This window comes from Rhagoletis pomonella, unplaced genomic scaffold (genome assembly GCF_013731165.1).
Source record: "Rhagoletis pomonella isolate Grant_MI unplaced genomic scaffold, Rhpom_1.0 Rhpom_scaffold_00005, whole genome shotgun sequence".
In the NCBI taxonomy this organism is placed as follows: Eukaryota; Metazoa; Arthropoda; class Insecta; order Diptera; family Tephritidae; genus Rhagoletis; species Rhagoletis pomonella.
Genome location: NW_023458559.1, coordinates 38,245,828 through 38,268,681, shown reverse-complemented (window position 1 = coordinate 38,268,681; position 22,854 = coordinate 38,245,828). Strand labels below are relative to the sequence as shown.

Below are 22,854 nucleotides of genomic sequence, written 5' to 3'. Positions count from 1 at the left end.
CCAAAATTCGAAAATGATTTAAATTTTTTTTATGATTTGTTAGCTTAAATAACGGCTTGGTTAAAAAAATGGAATGTTGCTGTTGAAAAAATTTTGTGTGAGTAAGTTGATAAGATATCTAAACTAAAAAAATTACAATACGGGTGTAGAAAGAAAGAGGTATAAGAAAGTTTACCGTCGCAAATACTTTTGAGGAGGGTTTCCACCTTTTTAAAAAATTTTATTAAATCAAAATCATAAGATAACTGGAAAATTCCAATACATAAGGATATCAAACTAAAGAGGTTAAAAAGCCACCTGTTTAAAAAATTTAATTCAATAAAATGTATAAAAAAGATGAAATGTATATGTATTACAATATGGGTATCAGAATAAAAAATTTAAGGAGAGCTTAATTTCGAAAATATTTTTAAGAGAGTTGCCACCTGTTTGGAGCATTTAATTAAATTGAATTTATAATGTAAACAAAAGTTGTTTAAGAAAACTTAATTTCTAAAAGAAAAAATTCAAGAGGTTTGCCTACTGTTTGAAAGCTTGAATTCAATTAAATTGATAACATAAAATAAATATTTTCCAAAAGCTAAAGCTAAAAATATTAAAATTAAATGAAATATTGAAAGATGGATATCTTTCAAAGAAATAGAGCTCGTTTTCGAGAAAGCTTTATTACATTTTTTTTTACATGACCAACATTAAAAAAGTTTTAATGAAGTTATCAAAAATACGAAAAAATTAGGGTGCCTCACCAAAAAAGTTGCGGAAATTTGAAATATGTATTAAAACTTCTGCCAAAATAATTCGGAAAAAATTTTTAAATTTGCGTGAGCTGGACGGGTTTGAAAATATCACCAAAAATCTCATTATTTTGATAAACTAAAATTTTTAAACATTTTTGGAGAAAATATTTTTAAAAACTAATTTTAATTATGTAAATAAAAAAAATTAGATTTTTGGAGGTATTTTCAAATTAGTCCGGTACACGTAAATCTAAATATTTTGCCAAAATATTTTGGCAGATGTCTTAAAATATAATACGTTTTATAATTCCGATGGAAAAACCATACCGATTTTTTCACCCTAATATATATGAAAGAGATTTAAGAAGCTTTAGCCCGTAGATATTTCTCGACAGCGTTGCCACCTATCTAGGAATTCAAATTATTTGAATATGTAATTTATGTAAAATATCACAATATCGGTATTTTAGGGAGGTGAATAAGAAAGCTGAAAACTAAACCTATTCCTGAAAAGTTAACTTAGGAAATATTTAATTTTTTTAATTAAAATAAAATATTTTCAGACCTTTTCCCGGCGCAAATTGAGTGCAAATGTTTAACACTGACAATTGAGTGCAAATGTTTAACACTGAATGCCGTGTTTTTAAATAAAAATGTTTATTGATGCTATTTCTTTCGTTGCATGGTCCAGTAAGTATGTAATTTTAGGCAGGAACAACGTCTGCCCGGGCCTACTAGTATATATAGAAATATCTACGCATTTTTATATATTTTCAAAAGTATTTCCGCTCACACGCTGGCATTTTGGCACTTAAATCGCCCATAGCACCGCTGGAAATGCATTAAATGCCGCGGCGTTCTACTTGCAATCTGCAAGAGCCAGCAATTAAGTAAAATTCTATGAGCACAAACCCTCGATCTTATATATTTGTACACACCTTTATTTGCTTGTTTCGAGTGCAATGCTTTCAATTACTGCACATAAATTATTGTAATTTTATTTCTTAAATCTTTTTTTTTTTTGATTTTTTCTATAGTAGGTATTTTAAATTTACATTGAATTCGGTCATTAAATGGCGCGACTTGTACGATCGACCTGACGCGTCGCGTTGCGTCTCATTATTCCAATTCCCATTGCATTTTATTTTTTCAACATTCAACATACGCTTAAAGTTCATTCAGCCGCGAAATTAGTGCATATTTGCTTTTATTACCACCAGCTGTAAAATCATTTAATGGCCGCAATATTTTTGCAACTGGAATGGTCAATGTGCATGGAAGTTTATACCAAAGTGCAAGCAAACATACATACATACATATGTATGCATGAAAGTGTGCATGGCAGCAATATAAACATTACTACCATAGAAACCATATGCATTGCATGAATTTATGTTTCTACAAACATACATACATACATATGTGTGTACCTGTGCAATATAAAATAGTGCTGGTAAAGTAATAGTAAGCGAGTCAGTTTTTTTTTTCTTAATAGCTACGCGCCATGTTCGCGTTGTGATTTGCCCCATTTTAGTGGCTTTGTAATTTAGCCATATATCCGCTGTGTTGTTTACTTTACTGCATATAAAAATCCTAGAATTTCAATTCGAAATTAAATAAGCAATTTTCTTAAATTTTATTAAGCAATGGCCATGGAAAATCACGAGTTGATTTATGTCTTTATATGTATGTATATCCATGTTACAATATTTTCAAAACCATTATTCAACTAGTGTTTTTTTTGTATCTTCAAAGTTAGTTTTTAGAATAACTGGCAACGTTAACTACTACTTTCCCAGATCTTATAATCAAGATACTAATAAATACCATGGTGAATTAAGTCTTCACAAATTTAGGCGCTTTAAGAATCGACCCAATCGAGTCAATGGGTAAAATAGCATATCGTCGGCGATACTGCAAAACCCTTGACACTTGGATGGTCTCTTACGTGCACCGGAATGCATCTGCAAATTGTTACACCCTAATAAACGAATGACAAAACTGTCTACCTTTGGCTGTTGAAGATGAACTATTACCAGAAGCGATCAGATACAGATCAATTAAGCACCAGAGGTAATAATAAGTGACATAGAACGTTTTGCAGTATCACCGACGAAATGCCTTTGAAGTGCATCCACAGTTTTGTTGCATTAATTGTTGTTGGTAAGATTCCGCAGTGATAATTTCTTTAGGCTGGGGTAGCGAATAGTAGATCGCTCTGAGCTGGTCCCAACAAAAGCACAAATCGAAAAAAAAAATTAATTTTTTAATCGATTCGAATCGAAAAAAATTATCGATCCAAGAAAAAATTGCAAAAAAAAAAATCGATCTCCCAATTTCGATTTCTATATTTTGTCAAATAATGCCGTTTACTTAATTTTTATAAAGAAACAAACATATTTTCTAATTAGTTTTTAAAACTTATACTGTTTATAACGGTTTCAATATCCAGATTTATCCGAAAGCTATCCAGGTTTATCAAAATCTGTGAGATAAGGGTTTTTCTATATTAAGCCAACGATATAAGCATTCACCAGAAACTTCATAAATTCTTAGCCCTACTTAGGGAAACGGTCAAATTTTTTTTCGAAATTTTGTTTTTTCATCACATCTCACTAGTGTTCGCCCAGCGGTTGAAATTCAACTTTTTCAATTAAGTGGGCTGAGCTGAGCCCAGTTGAGTTTAGTTGAGTTAATTGAAGTGAATTGAGATGAAATGCGTTGAACAACATAACAGAATATAACATAAGATAACATAACATATTATAGCACCACAAAACACAGCACAACATAACATAACAAAACATAACATAACATAGCATAACACTACATGACTTAACCAGATATAACATAACTTAATATAACATAACATTATATAACGTAACATAACATTACATAAAGTAACATAGCATAACATGGAAAAACATGGCATAACATTATATAAAATAACATTGCCATTTATACAATTTTTACGTAAAAATCATAACGCAGCAGAATTGTACATGTGAGTGCTATGCGTTAGGTAACCGCTTACACGCAAAGCCCATTTAACAGATTCCTTATGTGACAACTCTCATGCAACGCTAAGTATGCATAACTGAGCTATATATCAATTCATGTTCATACATAAATCTTATTCCTAAACTGCTGCTAAGCACGTTTCTTTAATTCATTATCAATATTAAAGCATACATTTCCGCCCCAACCATGTACATGTGTGGCATTAGTATTGGTGTCACTTTTGAATTGATTTTTTCGCTTTATGTTAAATTAATTTCAAATTTTTAAAAATGTTCTGCACATTAGCATCAAAATACCTTACTAATGATGTATAATTGTTTGTGCCTTAAAAGTATAGTTTAGCCGTAAAAAAGGGGTGTAAAGAAATCATGTTTGCCTATTTATATAAAAGAAGTACACAGATTTTCGCAATACGGGCGTATTTATTTATTTTAAATTTGTTTTTTTTTTGGTTTTGCAAACTATATATCTCGCTCCTTAATTATCCTTAAAAAGGGCAAAACTCAGTGGTAAGTCCGGCATCTTTAAGCTTGTACTTTACTCAGCTAAAATTCAATGGGCTATAAAGCTGCATACTCAAATTTTATGTGCAAAATTTTAGTAAAAATAGCCACAAAGTTTGGAACTCAAATTTTTGGAGTTTTTGCTGTAGTATTATTACCCATTACTTTATATAGAAATAATTTTCAAAAGATTTCTTTTGGGAGCTTTGTAGTCGGAGAAAAAATAGAAGCAGGTCATTGAATTATTTGGTCTTTGCTCTCTCAAGTTTGAAAGGTGGGAGTGGCTAAGCCTGCATTTTTGCACCAACCTCAAATTAAACTTCTCAAAAATTTTATAGATTTTGTAGGGCAAACCGTAGATCAGTATTTCACGGGTGTAATCGGAACTAAAAAATCGAATCGAAAGGGCTGGATTATTCGGCCTTCGACTTAATCGATTTAAAAACGGGCTCTCTAATGCACAAGCATAGCTTTTTGTTGTGATTGTTCGCATTGGCCGTTTAAGTTGATGCAAGTCTTTTCTTATCCCACGACTTATGCGTCTTAACCGCGCAAATGAGATAGTCTTGAATGGGTTCTTGAGTGACTCCTAGGGTTTCGGCGAGCTCCTCTTGAGTGTGGCATGAATCTCGATCCAAAAACGCATCCATTTTCGTTCTTTGTCTTCTTCTTTGCTGAGGTAGGGCGTTTTCGAACCGACTGCTTGAGAATAAAAAGTCATTTCGGACCAAAGAGGATCAGGTGCGTTGAAGGAAACTTCTTGAACTCATTTTACTACAAATCTAGCTACCCGTGGGTACTCTGACAGAACACAGTCACTCGAGATCAGATGAGGTGAAATTAAAATTCTCGTCTTAACTGTACAGCCGCACCTACTGTTATGGACAGCTGCTTAAATGTAGAGGTGCTAATCAAACTCTTTGCAACTACATAACTTAAACTAACATAACCCAACAGCTTCTGAAAACTCTAAATTCATCACTTAAAATAATATTTCAATAGTTATAGATACCAAAATGAAATAATGCAGTTAAATGCAATTGGAAGATTAATATTAAATCAAACACTTGAATTCTTTCAACTGCTCTTCATAAGCTCAATAAAATTAAATTCAGTAACAAAAGTAATATTCATATGTACATGTGTAAATATCAAACCACACAAGCACTGCATGTCTATGGAAAAAATTGCTGAATTTTCAAAAATTATGTCGCAAAAGATCATACCGTTTCTGGCTTTTAGGAAAGTCGGCCCCAAAATCTTGGGGGTTTATCAGGTGTAGGCAAGAGGTGTCAGACTAATTAAATTAATGTTGTTTGTAAGTATTTAGTTCAAGGTTAAGGTTAAGGAAACCTATTCAAAAAAGTAATTGAGAGAAAATAGTGCACTTATATACATATGTGGGTATGTATGTTATAGTATGTTTCGTATGTCCAGCGGATGCTGAGGCCAACGTCAGCAAGTTTGAATGATGTAAATTTGAATGTAATTTAGTTTTCACTTAACATGCATTGCATATTACGAAAAAACGTACGAATGCGCTAAACCTTTAACCGCAAAACGTGTTCAAAAGCAAAATAGAAAATTTCACAAAACGCTCCATACTACACAACACCGAACACCTTCTATAGCTTCTTGAGAGACTTTTGTTGCTATAGTAGCAATGATGCAAAAGCCATCTATAGAAAACATACATAAAATCACACGTACGTATACATGTATGTATATACATGTGTATTAGGGTGGTCCGAAAAAAAGTAAATTCGGAATTTTAATGCTCTCATCACCTAAGATTTTTCTATTTCGAAAATAGTATACCCCTGTTTTTTTATGCTGAAATCAAAAATGTTTTTAGAGGTCGCTCAAGCGCTCAAAGTTTTCCATGTATGTTATATGGGGAAAAACAATTTTTCGTAGAAATGGTATAGGATTCTTGAAAATCAATATTTTTCGATTGGAAAATTCGGTTTGCCTTTAGGAGATTTCCAATAATAATAACCAATTGTTTCTCTTACCATTTTTTAATAGTTACTATTTTTATGGGTCTCCCTAAAACGTCAAAAAAATTCAATGGGGGGTATATTTTTCGGTATAGAATAATCCTAGGCGATGAGAAATTAAATTTCCGACCTTTTATTTTCATTTTTTTATTGGACCCCCCTAATGTGTATGAATGCATGTACCATGAGCTACAGTTGGAAAACCATAATAAAACACCGTGTCATCACCAGTGACTGACATGCTGCCGCTGATCGAGTGAGCGATCACTCGTAGCAAGTAGTGTGTCGAAAGAAAATCGAAAAAAAAACCTCATACAAGCGTTGGTAAAAATCATGCTTTGCTTTGCTTTTCAACACGCTTTTTACCAACGCCCGCTACCTGCTGCGCCTATCATTTTCCAACCATTTACGTGCGGCAGTTCAGATTTCGTGACGTTCGTATTTAGTCTACATTTGCTTTGAGTGCAAAAGTGTGGCGTTTTATGAGCAATTAAATATCAAATTTCAAGTCGAGGGAAATGCAAAAGAAAAGAAAATTAATTAAAGTCGGCAATGAAATGGTTTCACACGCTATGAGCAAGAAAAAAGTGGTAAAACAAAAAAATAAAAATACTTCTGGTCTTTGATGGAAATGAAAATAAATTAAGGTTATTCATTAAACAAAGTTGCCATTGTTGAAGAAAATCATAGAATTCAATCTATATTTTAATTATCAATAAAAAAAAAGATTAAAAAAATAAATATTTCGGCTACATTCAGAGTCACTTGTGAGCTGGAAGGTGGTAAAAATAACTCTTGAAATTGCTAAATATTTATTCAATAAAGAAAAAAAATCCGTTCTCTCCATACATATTTCCTTTTGCACTTCTACTAAATATATTCATAAATCTTTGCCCTCCTCATTTCTTTACAGGTACGGGCACTTTTGGCCGCGTTTGTTTATGCCGCGATCGCGTGTCGGAGAAGTACTGTGCCATGAAATTATTGGCTATGACCGATGTGATACGCTTAAAGCAAACCGAGCATGTAAAGAATGAGCGAAATATTTTACGTGAAATTCGACATCCATTTGTGATCAGTTTGTAAGTATATAGAATGCAAATATTAATATTTTTAGCAATGTAAGATATTTTAGGGGCTTGATGAAATGTCTTGTAGACGTCTATGTATCGGTAATTTTGACTTGGCGGAACGAGCAGTTATTCATTAAGAATATTTTTGAGCATTTATTAGACCAAAACGTTTCATTTATTTATGCCACTTATTACATTCTCATTTAATTGTAGGCGCATATTAAATTCTAAATTTCATGGTTGCAATAACTACATAGAACGAAACTCTTTGAAGTATTGGAAAAAGTACTCCTTATTCAATTCTGGCTAAGATAGTTGCTAGTCTTTCTTTTTACTTTCTTCTTCTTTTATCTAAAGTCCCATTAAAGTGTTTTCTGCCGGTTTGTCTAGAGATCCTATAATGTCAGAAGGGTAGGCTATATAAAGCACTCGATACATATCGGCTAGAGTGTGTAGGTGCGTAGTATAGATCTGTAATAGCTAATCCTACTTGACTAGTGCGATAGGAGTTGGACCAGCGTGGATTTTTATGGTACTAACACTTTTCGGTGTAATTTTTCGAGATCTTCCAGGTAGTTTTAACTATAATTTGACCTGCATTAGAAACACTTTAGTTTCTCCACGTGTCACAGCAATTGGACAGAAACAGTTTCGATCGAAGTAATAAATAGCTTGGATGGCTTTTATGCGTAGATAATTGTGCCGGAACTATTCAGCTGACATGAGGAGAACACATTCGGACAGGTGTGCATATTTGTCTGTTGCATATTGCTGTTGGTTACGTTCCACAGTAGGCTATGCAATTTGCTACAGATTCGCTGATGGACCCCTACTTACCAAGCGACAAGCTTCCCAATATTTTTCCAAAGTCCTGACGGGAAGCGATTTTGGGATCAGGTTTCTGCTGCGCAGCTGTGCTACTGAATACGAATGGGAGTGAGACCTAGTATTTTTTGTTGGTTGGGCCCACCTCTACTTTTCCATCGTCCAGCTGCTCAATAAGTTCGCCTTGGAAATAGATATTTTGAGATTTTGGCGAGTTAAAAATTTGTGTAGGTTTTCGAGGGTAGTGAATGTTATTGGACTCAGTAGTAGATAACAAACTAAGTAAAAAAATGTTTATAGTTTTATAAGGAAGCGATGATGCAGAGCTAGAGCATATTCCTCCAAAACTCCCCGAAAAAGGGACTCTAAGAAATCTAAATAGAATTCTTCGGGGAACGAGGCATTCGCAGAGTAAGTGCTTTATGGATTTTATCTACACCATAGTCATTCAAAAAACAAAAATATGTTTCTTTTTAAAATAATCAAATCTCAAAAAAAAAAATTAAAAAAAAATATATTTTTCCCAAAAATTTCAAAAATTAAAGTAAAATTATATTCAAGCTAAATAAATAAAAAAAGATAAAAAAATAAAAAAAAATTTATAAAAAATAAAATGAGTCCAAAACAAATTTTTATTAAAAAAATATTTTTCTTTTTAAAACTATAAAATCTAAATATAAAAAGAAAATAAAGGAAGTTTCTTAAATTTAAACAAATTTTTATCTTTTTAAAACAATAAAATGTACAAACTAAAATTAAATTAAAAACAGAAAAAAATTTAAAATCAAAATATTCCGCTGCCCGAGGATTCGAAATTCGGAACTCTCGAATGGCTCGCTAGTACTTTGCTCACCCGTCCATCGCAATAGTTGGAGGAGCTCGAGTAAAATGATATACATATGTATGATCTTCATTTGAAACATGCACAAGTGATTTATTTAAAAAAAAAGTTTTTACCATGAAACGTGGCAGGAAGCTTTTTTCCTACTGTCAAATATCTTAGCCAAAATTATGGACGTCAGTGGCTAAAAACATCGATGTGTTTTTTGATTTGATTTCGATGCACCATCGATATTTTTCGATATATCGAAGGGCATACATCGATGCATCGATTTGCATAGGATTTCTCAGAAAATATTTCACAACAAAAGTTGTTATTAGCACAATTGTAAAAAATTTGATTTTAATTACTGCAGCTGAGCTAATTATGTTTCTACCGGACCAATTTGAAGCCGTTTCAATTTTTTGGTCAAAGTCACTTCTCTTGTGTGCACGATTGACAATGAGAAACTACGGTTCAATGTACCAGCGATGTCAGTTTTCAAGTGGAAAATTTTCGATAAATCGAAACAAAACATCGCTATTTTCGATGCATCTATGTTTTTTCGACATCCCTACCCATAATTACCCTGTTAGTCCAACTGAAAATTGAATTTGTCGAACGGAAGTCTGGCTTTACGACAGCTCTATACCACAAAGGATACGCTCCGATTTTTGAAAGACCAGTCGCTTGATTGGTTATTAGGGCGTGGTGCGCAAAAAGTCTTAACCTCTTTAAGGAAGATAAAGTTATAAAACAGTGTAAAACTCCAAAGAAAATTGTTGATAAAAATACAAACAGTAGTTGTTGCCAGAAATAACAAATTTTACTCTCTATAGCTTCTAATGGCTTATACAGTTTTTATGAATACATAATTAGATAAATTCTTTAGCATCTGACGACCGATGTAAAGTTCGAAAATTATCATCGAGCAAAGTTCAAAGCATCGGTGACAGAAAAGGGCTTTTACTATAAAAATTTCTCTATTTTCTGATTCGAAATTTTTGCGAATTGAGTACCTCATTTTTCACCTTCTTTATCTCTCTTCCAGAGAATGGTCCACAAAGGATGACTGTTGTTTGTACATGATCTTCGAGTATGTTTGTGGTGGTGAATTGTTTACATATTTGCGAAATGCGGGACGTTTCAATAGTCAAACTTGTAAGTACTCCAAGTAAATATAATCATCCCAGGCATATTGTGGTTAGCTATGCAAAAATTTAATATATGTATAAATAATACATGTGCACTCGAATATGCAATTTAAGGAATTTTTATAACACCCAAGCTACATGTAAACAAATCCTAAATTGCATATTACAAAAGCATCTCGAACAATACAAAAATATTGCAGCTATTAATTAATTATTTTATTATTAGCCAACTTCTACGCTGCTGAAATCGTCTCTGCCTTAGAATATTTGCATTCACTGCAAATTGTCTATCGCGATCTGAAACCAGAGAATTTGCTGATAAATCGTGATGGCCATTTGAAGATCACAGATTTTGGCTTTGCGAAGAAATTGCGCGATCGCACTTGGACGCTATGTGGCACACCCGAATATTTGGCACCCGAAATTATACAATCGAAGGGTCATAACAAGGCGGTGGATTGGTGGGCGTTAGGTAGGTGGACCGATTGTATGCATTAAGTGGCTTGTTGTAAACGTAAAATGAATGGGCAAGCAACTCAAATGAATGCGCGGTGTGGCATGGAAATTTCCCGTGCGTTTTGTTATTGGTGATGTTGTTTTTATTGTGGCACAAATATTTACATTTGTTGTTTGCTTATTTAAAACACACAAAATAGACAATTTGTTAGAGAAAAAACATTATTTTTTTTGTGTGTTTTTTTTTTGTCTCGGTACAGGTGTACTCATTTACGAGATGCTCGTTGGCTATCCGCCTTTTTACGATGAGAATCCATTCGGAATTTATGAGAAAATTTTAAGTGGCAAAATTGAATGGCCGCGTCATATGGATCCAATTGCGAAAGACTTAGTTAAGAAATTGCTGACAAATGATCGCACCAAACGCTTGGGCAACATGAAGGTGAGTGTGAGTGAAAACAGAATATTCTATAAAAATAATAGAATATTTATGTTTATTGCATGCAAATAAACTTAGGTTATGTTTGAGAATAGTAATCTATAATAAAATGGAAAAATTTATTGGCAATAAAATCGATAAATATTCCAATCGTAGATACGTTGATCAACATCGAGCTTAAAAACGATATCCGGGATATTTGGGAGCGATAACATAAACGAAAGAAAAATGTATATATTTCTAAAAAAAAGTAATCTATAACAAAATTGTAAAATTTATTGGTAATAAAATCGACAAATATTTCAGTCGAAATTACGGTTATCAACATCGAGCCCTAAAACGGCATCCGAGTACAAATGCGCTGATTTGCAATCTACACATTATCCTTTTAAAAGCCTTCCTTCAATAACATTTTGACGTAACACTTGCCTCCTGGCTGATTTCTGCCTTTTAAACAGAAATTTTGTTCTGAATAAATTTTAAAATATACTTGAGAAAACGGCCCTAGAAGATCGTACCTCTATTAGTTCTTATTTGTTTCCCTCTTTTATTTATTTTTTTAAGTGCATGTCTATTCCTATTCGATATTATAATAACATTTAATTGGGCGTCTTTTGTTCTATTATACATCTAGATACGTACATGTGCACTATGTACATAATGATATTATTGAAAAGACGATTTGATTTTTCTCGGCAAACTGACGTGTAATTTAAATTTGACAGACATTTGATGAACAGTTGAATGAATTCTGCGCCGCGTAGCTAAACGCATTGTATACAAATAAATAGCTCTTATGTACATACATATGTATGTATGTATATGTGTGAATCGACAAGTTATGCATAATAATAAAAACATAGTATTCCGCTCTTCAAGGTTGTGATGAAATTTAGTTTTTTTTTTACTCGCCTGCTAATTCAAAGTCTAGTTTATGGTTGAAGCTTTGGATTATTCGATTTATATCAAAATCCCTTTTTGAAGTGAAACTTCTTTAGCGGCGGTTGGTTGGTTGGGAGTAAATTGGCAAATTCAACGGAAATTGCACACGGAAATGATGCAACGGAATTGGTGCAACGGAAATGGTTGGGGCTGAAACAAGTGCTTCTTGAGTGTAAGCACGTTTTAACAAAAACTTGCTAATAAAAACTTGCTTAGAAAAAGACCAAAACAAGACTGAAAGTACAAGTGAGTACGTACATATGTAGACTAAGAAAAGGATAAAGGCAAAGGTAAAAATAAAAACAAAACCCCTCCCCTTCGGAGTTCTTCAGTGTGCTAGCACATATGTACCTCCACTGATATTTGGTATAGCCCCGATATTTTTGTCATAGTTCAGAGCCCCTAGGGTGAACCCGTCGCTCAAAACCGCGTTAAAATATAGGACGGCCTGTCCAAGGATCTCTGCCGGTTTGACGAGACTTCTCAGTTTTCAGATGAAAACTCTGAAGTAATCCGAAAGTAGAGCAGCAGAGTTTATCTCTTTCCATTGCTTCCATTGCAGTCGGTGTTTTCGATCATGGCCACTTATCGGCCTAATAAAATCTGACCAGACCAATCCCATACATCCGGATAAGCCAGATCTTCGAATATCTGGAAAATACGAATATCCCGGTAATCGAATAGTCTGACTGTATACGGATATCCGAATTATAGTTCAAATAATCTGTGGAATATACGGAACCGAATAACCAAATGAACGGGTATTAACCGGATATCGGAACAACCAAATTAACGGGTATTTACCGGATATTCGGTTAAAAAATTTACGAATATGAACCGGATATCCGATTATTCGGATAGTCTTGCTGAGAAAACTGCATCATGCGAGGTAACGTTTTTGGTAAATTCGTTTAAAAACTGCATCGTTAGTCATAGCGAAGAGAAAATTTTCGCAATTAATTCTAAAAAATATTTTTGATATATTGTACTGCTTGAAATTCTTAAAATGCTGAGTGGTTTCAAAAATATAGCTATAATATAAATATGTACGCAAAAAACCATCTGTATCTTCATTCTTTTAGTACTAATCATGATCACGACTGCTATGTTCTTTTCTGGCATTGTGGTTTGAAAAAAAATTCTAAAATTTATTCTAAATTAATTCCACAGCAATAAGCAGTGCAGTAACCATTTAATATGAAAGCATATTTGCCAATAAATAAATTCAATGCATGCACACACAGAGACTCGTGCATGTGCACCTAAAAATTTTTGAGATTAACGGGGGCTTGTGAAAGTAATAGAGGCAACAAATTGTAAATAATTTGTTCTTATAAATAAGTTTTCTAAATACAGAGCAGCATGCAAATGCAAATATACACAAGAATACGTGCGCTTAATTACGGGCATATATTTTTTTCGTCAGCAGCAAATATTTCGAAATGATATGAGATTCTTTTTATTAAAAAAAAAAACTACTGAAATACAATTTTAAAAACATATTTATGTTAATTTTTTGAAACAAAATTATTTGAAAAATTTTGGAATTACATCCAAAACGTTTGCAGTGGTTGGATGAGGTTTATCATGAAAAAAAAGCGTGTGGGCGTCAATACGCAGCGTAGCGTAGCGCAGTAGCAGACAGGCAGAAACAGTTGGTGTACAGCAAGTGTAATGCTCATATACGAGTACAAGTATTTGCAAAAACTAAAAATAAAATTTATTGAATAAAAAAATTCGTATAATTTTATTTGCTAACTTTATTGGCTATTCTCGCTGCTGCTCTAGCTGTTGTTGTCAATCTCCTACCGATTTGTTTACGCTATAAAAATATTCAAATTTGAAATATGTAGCATCAAAACAAATTCACACATTTATTTAGATAAAAATTATTTATATCTAATGTTATGATTTCAAAGTTTTTTATGTGTTTGGGGAAGAAAGATAGAAAAAATATGTTGAGAAAATTTATGAATTTTTTTAATAAGCATCTTATTATTTCTTATAATGCATATCGACGGTTTTTATAAATGCAATATTTAAATCAACCAATAAAAATTTAATTTAAGTTAGCCAATAAAAATAGTCTGCTGCTGATTGACCAGGCACTTTGACGGGCTACTGGGGCTTAGACGACCTATCAGCCGGCTGAATATTGCCCTGGGTCGTACTTCACCTCAGACAGATTTGCGACGCTTGAAAACGTTGTGCGAAAACTACTACCTCCTGTATGTATAAGGTATTACACTAATCTCGTTCAAGTACACGGTTTGCACACAAGTAGGAATCAAGTAGCAACAGAGCAATTCTGGCTAGGGTAGTTAGCCTTCAGCAAGTCCTTCGTAAGACAAATGAAAGACTGATGGCAATAAAGGATCGATAGATTTTTATTATTATAGCACAAAGGTATTAGAAAACAAGTAATTTTTAGCAAAAAAAAAACCGACTTAAAAAAAATATATATATATATATCTATATATTTCATGATCCAATGATCGGATCTAAACCAAATTAGCATGGGACCACCTCTGAGATTATTGAAATCGGTTGACGTGGTGCAAAGTTATGCGGTAACATACATAAAAAAAAAAAAAAAATATTCCGACGAACTGATAACCTCCTCCTTTTTTGGAAGTCGAAAGCGGAGTGAAAAGCTATTTTAAGAGAAAGCACTTGTATATTGCTTTAACAAACGAAATGGCCGAGTGAGCAAAGCACAGGCATGCCGTTCGAGAGATCCGAGTTCGAGTCCTCGGGTAGCGGAAGTTTTTCTTGTTTTTAAATTTAATTTTTTCCCCGTTTTTAATTTAATTTCCTTCTAGTTTTTGGCTTTTATTGGTTTGAAAAGAAAAATACATAGTTTTAATTTCTTTTAAATTTTAGAAACTTATTTTCTGTATATTTTTACTTTTTTTATTTAATTTTTTCTTTCTTAATAATTTTTTTTTTTAAATTTAGATGTTAATGTTTTTAAAAAGAATAATAGTAATTTGCTTTTAATTTTTGGATTTAATTTTTTTTTAAATTAATTTATTTCTTTTTTGAATTAAATTTCGTTTTCTTTTGTTAATGTTATTTTCTTTTAATTTTTAGATTTTGTTTTAAAAAATTTTTTTTTAGTTTTATTTAATATTTAAGTACAATTTTCTTTCTTATTAAACTTTTTTTCTCTTCATAATTTAATTTTTATATGTTATTGTTTTGAAAAGAAAAAAAATATATTTTTTTTTAATTTCATTTATTTTTTTAACCGACTTCACAAAAAGGAGGAAAGTTATTAATTCGTCGGAATATATATATATATATTTTTTTTATGTATGTTACCGCATAACTTTGGACCACGTCAACCGATTTCTATAACTGTTTTTTTTTTAAGTAAAGGTGTTACCTCACAGCTGGTCCCATACTAAATTGGTTTAAATCCGATCATTGGATCATGAACAAATTAACGATAATCTTAAGTTTTTATATGAGAATTGAAGTTGGTTTTGTTTTTTGCTTAAAAATTACTTGTTTAATTAGTTTTTTGAACGCCAGTAAAGAGCTTTCAAGATGGTTGTAGCAATTAACAATTGTCTTAGGAAAGACTTTTGTCTGTTGGCAGACTGTGGTAAGCTGAAAGAAAGTTACCAGAAGTGGTCTACCCACCCTTCGGCATTTTCCGATACCTATACGTACGTAGGTAATGAACAATAACACAGGTCCACAAAGAAAAAAATCGATGAAAGGAGGCTCTAGACAACGGCGAGAGTATCTGCGATTGTCGATAGAAGCATTTGTTGATCGTTCGTTGACTCAAGGCAACGGGAAGGGCATCACTGAGAGTCGATAAATGCTTTTCTGGTTCGCTTAGTAGCTCAAGGTAACAGGAAGTTTTATCGGTGAGAGTGGGTAGATGCCTTTATAGATAATTCGTAGCCTTCAGGACACGGGAAGAGTACTAGTGACCATTAACGGACGCAACGGGGGATCGGGGGACGCAAAGAGTGATCTTGTGTAGGCGGAGGCCTACTGAAATGGTTGGCGGCAAATGTCAGCTGTGTCCTTTCAGGCTGACGGTAAAAGTACGGCGAAGCGGTGGATTATACGCAAGGCATCAGCACCCTTCACACAAAGTATATTTATTTTCTTTGAGGTTTTTTTTTTGAATTCATAGCTCATTGAACAGATTGTTTACCTGTACATACATCTTCTAAGCATACGATTCATGTAGCGCACATACATTGGTACACAAATATGTAATAGTACAAAATAAGCATATATTTAATACTGAATATGCCGTCTGCCGAAAACAAATTATTCTAATAAATTTCGTGTTTTTCTTTCAATTTCATTATTTTCATCTTTACCACCTTCGAATGGGATTTTCTAATCTCCAACATGGCGTATGCGACTGCCAAATGTGTGCGCGCCTTCAAAACGATTTATGGACAATATGCAAAAATAACTGAAAATACATATTTCTTGGGCTCAAATTGAAAAACCAAAAACCAAAAACATTAATCTAAAAAAAAACAAATCCCTCCCGCTTGGCTGCTGCCTCTGTTCGGTGTTTCGACGACTTTTTTCTGCTGCTCTCAATGGCGCATGGCACTGGCGGCCGGCACAACAGAATGGGGCCGATGACGTGAAGAGACATCGATGGTTCAAACACTTGAATTGGAATGACGTCTACAACAAGAAACTAAAGGTAAGCGCGCAAGCGGTCAATTTTAGAATAAGCAACGTACATGTGCGCATTCTTTTTTTTTTTTGCTTAAGTATATACATACATACCTTTATACATATATGTATGTAGGTACATAGTATTAATATTCATTCATTAAGGCCTTAATGGCCTTTGCTTTTTTGACTTGCTAGCAAAAATAATTTTAATAAATTTTTAATTCAAACGAACGGGACACCTACATGCTACAGAATTTTGCTAAAATTAAATACAAATAAATTTTGTTAAATTTACTTACATGTGTTGGCGATTTAAGAGCTAATATGCTTGCAAAGGTATGCGGAAAAAACTACCGAAAGTAGCAAAAATACTAATTTTGAATTGACTAAAGGCAAACATTTTAGCGCACATTTTCCTGCAAACGACTCTTATGAAAGTACTAATTTTGTTAGAAAAAAAAAAAAATGCAGAATTAAAAATTTAATGCTTGGTCACGCCAACTCCTACTGTGCGCTGACGTACATAGATTTCACTTGAATTAACGTCACTTGCAGCCGAAGCTAGGAAAACTACAGTGGCGGACTTAATAATGTGGAGACATTAGGAAATACAATTTTATAATTTTAGTCAATTAAAAATGGATTATGTACATTTGAAATAAAAACAAAAAAATCATCAAAAAATTATAATTTTGTAAAACTAGATTTGTAAGCTTAAAATAAATTTAAAATTTGTACCGTCATAACGGAGACTGCATTTTTATGACCGCTTTGATTAGCTTGTGGATTAAAAAACTAAATCTGCAAATAACGATGATCGAAAAATAAGAAATCCAAAATAACGCTTATTTATGATCGAGGAAATTAAAAATCGTATTGAAAGGATCAAAATTCACCAAAAAAATAAATATCAAATTTTAACGGTTAAATTACGGTTTTTATAATATTTATTTTTAGATTTAGATTTTAGGCTTTAAAACATTTTATAGGTGGCAACGATATTTTATAATAACTGCATTAAAGCAACTTGAAGCCGATTAGTGATGTAAAATTTGTTCAAAAATAAAAATTTTGGGTCTTAAACTATGCAGTTTACATTTTTATAAAGGTCAGCCCTAATTTAGAATAATCTGAAGCAAAGCATTGATAAGCCGTTTTTCAGTGTAATTTTTACATAAAGCATTAGCTTAATAAAGCATTTAGAAGCCGATTTTTGAACAATACCGATAATTTCGTAACCTAAAAATTTAAAAATTTTATTTACAAAATCTGAAACGGTATTTTTATTATCCGTTTATAAAATTTTTGTTACCAGCGCAAAATAATACCAAATTTACGCAGAAATACGAGTTTTGGGCACTAAAACTGTTTTAATTTTATTTTTAGTTAGTTAGGTGGCAACTCTTCTTTAAAGTTATTTTTTTCCTTAAAATCTTTTCAATTGATTTCTTGCCATATATGCCTTAAAAATATATAATTTAATTAATGTAATTTTTTGAAGAGTTGGTAACCCTAACCAAAAAGGTTTTGGATTTCCAAATTTAACATGTATTAGTGTTCGATATCGAAAAGTTTTTGTCAGAAAATAAAAAAAATCACATTTCTTTCACAAACCAATTTTACGTTCACATTTCACTGCCCGACACTGTTCTCGGCCGCATGTGGCTTTATGAGTTTCTTATAAACCCCCCAGAACATATTCACATTGCAATAAAAATAAATGTTTTCATATTTTCGCATTGTCAGCATTCTCATTTCTACAAAGAATTATTACGCAGTCATAAAATATACAAATTAAATTGCTATAAATCACTAGTTTTGGCATTAAAACCGAAAACTGTCTAAATTTGAACACTAAAGTCATTTAGTTTTAACCGTAGCCATAGCGAGATTGATTACGTACATCAATATTTTGAAAAATATTTTTCCAAAAATATGTGTCCTGCCGTGAAGATAATTAAATATTTCATAAGTATTTTAGCGTAACGGGAGATTTTTCTTTATGCGCCTGATTATAGAAAATATTTAAAAATTTTTCACTCGATTAATTTTATGTGCACTTGAAATAATTTGTTTTCGCAAAATTAATCAATCGTTCGCTTTATTTAGATTAAATTTTGGTTGCTCCTCGGTAGCTTAGTTTGACTTTTTTATGAATTTTGTATTTCTTAAGTGCTTCATTAAGGTCTAAGGTGCAATGCCAAGACATTCGCACAGAAAATGGTGCATGGTTTTCTCGCCGCTATGGTCTTTGGATTGGAATAGTCCGACCTTTCCTGACCTTCCCCTCCTTCACCTCCTTTGACTTAGCCAATTCATCCATATTCTAGTTTCCTTCTATGTTTTGGGAACCCAGTAAGTCAGAGTAAAGTATTTCTCAGTGGGATAGAGGATTTCGAATATATACACATCACTTTTCTCACGGTGCATCACGGGAATTGGGAAAATGCCGGCAAGAATATCCTTTGCAGCACCGACCACCCTGACAGCAGAGCTAAACAGCACCCTGAAAGTTGGACTAAATTGTCAATTTGTATGAAGGTAAACATCCAACGCCAGAGATATACACACACAGGTGGAAATGCGCCGGTACTTGCGGCAGAATCAATGTATTTGTACTCTGCCCCAACCATCACACAAGTCCTAAGTTTTTAAGCGATGGTGGAGAGTGGGAATGGCCAGTTCAAGTTCTTGTGAGTTAGTGCTGGGGCTCCCGCTTGTAGTGAACATAAGTCGGGCAGCAGGCGTCCGCCCAGTAATGGCGTGGGCCTGGCTTCATTTTCCACAGAAAAGGAGAAAAGAAGGCAAAAGCAGGCGGCGAAACGCAAGCAGGAGAAATTCTTCCTCAATCTTCCCACTGCTGCATTCCCTAAACGATCTCGGTCTACGGAGGTTAGATACATGCCCTTGTGGGATGCAGAAGCGCCTAAATCTACCAGAGGTACATACATGCCAAAGAAGTAGTCAGGTTGTTTTGCCCCTTACTGCCTGCTCCAATGTTCTCTAGAAACTAGTGACGATGATATGCGATCGGGGGCGAGGAAGAAGTTTATGCGGAAAGGCTCATTCCACTTGTGTGTCTGGCGAACAGTACCAAATAAACTTCGCAAATTTCGGCTTATCCCTTCTAGCTAAGCATACATTACTGCACATTTCGCCTACTGGCGGATGAGAAAATGCGATACTCGTTTTGGACCTTCTATACGATGACTACACATACCAAATACGTTATATTTACTTTTGGCTGAAACATTTTCAGTTGTAAAGTTCAAAGCCATTTTAAAACCATGCGTAAGTTCTCTTATTTCAATAAACATCTGTTTGCTCTTAGTTTTGCTTGCGTTTGTTAAACACAGCAGGGGGTCATTGGTAGCATGTGCATTGCTATCGATGCCTTCATTAAGAGAAAATCCAAAGCAGAGTAAAAAATACTGAATCAAATGAAAAATATAGGAAACAGGCAAATCAAAGCTGGTCCATTTTAAGAATAGAACTGTAAGTAATTATAATATTCAGTCATTGACCCAGCTTCTTCCTCAGATGATTGTAAATTTTAAATGTTTCTTAAAAATAACATAGAATACCAAATTTGTGATCGTGCCTGTAAAATGGCGACACACAAGCATACATATCACAGATCCTTGGATAAGCTTGCGTAGGTCTCAGTGCGAGAACATCTCCTCTTGACCAAATATTGAGAAAAAAAGAAAATAGATGAAACGACGCGCTGAATGCGAATCCGAGGTCTGTTCGTCCCCATCACGTCAGGGGCGGGGTTATTTGACGATCAAGTAGGGAAAAATTCATTGAATGAACCTGAAAATTGATATACATGAGCTTTTAGACTCGCTGAACCCGAATCTGAGGTCCGTTAACCTACATACATAATGCCAGGTTCGAGGTCATTTGGGGGTCCAATAGGACAAACAATTTATACAATAATTTTTTTTTGTTTTTTATTTGCGCTGAATTTAAAGATTCCTGGGACAAAAATCAGTTTGATTTGGAAATAATTTGACCGCCCTGATAGCCGCTTGGCTAACAGAGTAGTTAGCAAAAAAAATTGCAATTGGCTGCCTCTTTTATAGCGGCCACCTCTGCCTGAAATACGCCGCAGAGCTCTGGCAGTCTGAACATAAGATCTATTAGGAGTTACTGACAGTAAATACCTCCTCAAACTCTCCCGTCCACTTTCGATCCGTCCGTGAAAACCTTTGGACCTTTACTCCAGACCTTTGGACCTTTACTCCAGAGATTGCCATTCGTCCCTTGGCGAGATGTGCGCAGAGAAAGACCGTTTAGGGCCAACCTCGACTATCTAGGACTAAGCTTAAATAAATCTATTCACCGAATGGGTCGTAGTTGGATGGTACATAGGTTGGAAAATCTAAACTTGATATAGAGTTCTTGAGAAAAAAGTCTCCCTGCAAATACGAAATCTGGGTCCGCTTACGGTGCCGTCAAAATATCGCCCTTCACTTCCTTTCATATTTTGCTGTTGGTTTTCGTTCCAAAATACATCAACTTTCAAATCAGGCTTATATGGATCAAGTACAAGAAACTGTATGGCTGAAGAATTGGTAAGGCTGGATATCCATGGGGCCACCTCTCCAGTTCTGCGGAAAGAGTTTACTACGCTCCCTAACTGACAACTCTGTAGCTTAGAAAGAGCCTGGTCCGGGTACTGCCCAATAGGCACACACGGCATAAGACATTATTCCGCGGCATTTGGAAGATATGAAAAACGATTCATCTCAGCATTTTCTTCTTAGCAGCCCTGCTTTCGTGAGGTTTAAATTCAGCAACCGTATCTCGTTTTGTCTGGGATGGGAAAAAATACCCAATTTCTACTACATAAGATACGTTTTATTTTCTAATTCTTTTTAGAAGACTTTCGTTAGTTAATTTTCCCACTGGGCATATATTTCAAGTGCGCTCCATCGATTACTCAGTCTTCTAAACAGTGCAACTAGGTTGGCCTTTTTGGATGTTCGGCCTCTTGGCTTTTTTGTTATTTTGCTGCTTGCTATTTTGGCTGCTGTTTTATGCTTATTGACGGCTGAGCGGTTGCTAATGCAACTGCAATAAATCACTGACAGGCAGCAGAGAAATGGAGGTAAATGTTTGCATTTGCTGCTGGTATTTTTCTAAATTATGAATATTAGGAAAATTTTTGGCAAAAATGTGCTTAGTGGCGTTTATCGGGTCGTTGTTATTACAAATGGATGTTTAAAATCTTTTTATGTTGTTGTCGGCTGAAAGCAGCACACGTGTCTGCAATATATTGTATATATTCCCTACAATACATATGGAATTGTATATATGTATGTACATTAGGGTGACCCTGAAAAAATTAAATGAACGATTTTTTTCAGTCGCACTCCCTACAAATTCCTCTATAGAGACTCAAAATAAAAAAAAATAAAAATTGTTTCATCTAATACCCAAAATCGATACTGCCATAGTAGAAGATATCACATATAAATGCTGGATCCGATTGGACTCGGTGGAGGCGTGTCGCAAAGTGGTCAAAGGCCAGATACCTCTATGGATTCAAAAAATTATTATTATTATTATTTTTTTTTCATTTTATACCCAAAATCGATACTCAGAAATTTGACAAATTTGATGAATTTGATTCTGTAGCTGAATAGTTTTAGATCCCGACACTTAACAAAGGAGGGTAAACAACCGTTGGGATTAATTAATTAATTGACCCCTGTGCGACACGCCTTAACCGTGTCCAATCGGGACCAAAATTTATATGTGATATCTTTAACTCTAGCAGCGACGTAGGGGTTGAGGCTTAGGAAATCTGATGTAAAAATTAGCTTTTTACATTTAAGGACCACCCTAATGTACATACATACTCACCTCCTACATGTTTTTTTCTTGATCTGAAAAATATTCTAACAAATTTGCCGGCAACTTGCAACTTTTCACTCTTCACAAACTATGTTAGATAACCAAATTTTTGCAACATATGCAAATTTGCTTAAATCATTTTGACTTTTTCTGTAAATAAAAAGTGTTTTTGTCGGTCAAGATTATTGTTATATTTGAAGAACTTACTTATTTGCACATATGTGTTTCTATCTGCAAATTTCCAACTGACGTTTTTTTCTTTCTTTTCTCTTTCTCATTGCAGGCACCAATCGTACCCGATGTCACATCCGATGGTGATACGAGCAATTTTGATGATTACCCCGAAAAGGATTG

General features: G+C 33.8%; 1 protein-coding gene across 1 annotated transcript in view; it reads left to right on the top strand.

Annotated features, from left to right (window-relative positions):
* LOC118740087 (cAMP-dependent protein kinase catalytic subunit 3-like) overlaps window positions 1-22,852 on the top strand; it is a gene marked incomplete at its 3' end in the record, with an annotated part of 65,371 nt that extends 42,519 nt beyond the window's left edge. The window contains exons 3-8 of the mRNA XM_036471580.1: window positions 7,175-7,343; window positions 10,031-10,140; window positions 10,360-10,605; window positions 10,850-11,031; window positions 16,583-16,660; window positions 22,784-22,852. Coding sequence (XP_036327473.1) covers window positions 7,175-7,343; window positions 10,031-10,140; window positions 10,360-10,605; window positions 10,850-11,031; window positions 16,583-16,660; window positions 22,784-22,852 — 854 coding nt within the window. The remainder of the gene's footprint in view (window positions 1-7,174; window positions 7,344-10,030; window positions 10,141-10,359; window positions 10,606-10,849; window positions 11,032-16,582; window positions 16,661-22,783) is intronic.
* Between the last annotated feature and the right edge of the window lie 2 nt (window positions 22,853-22,854).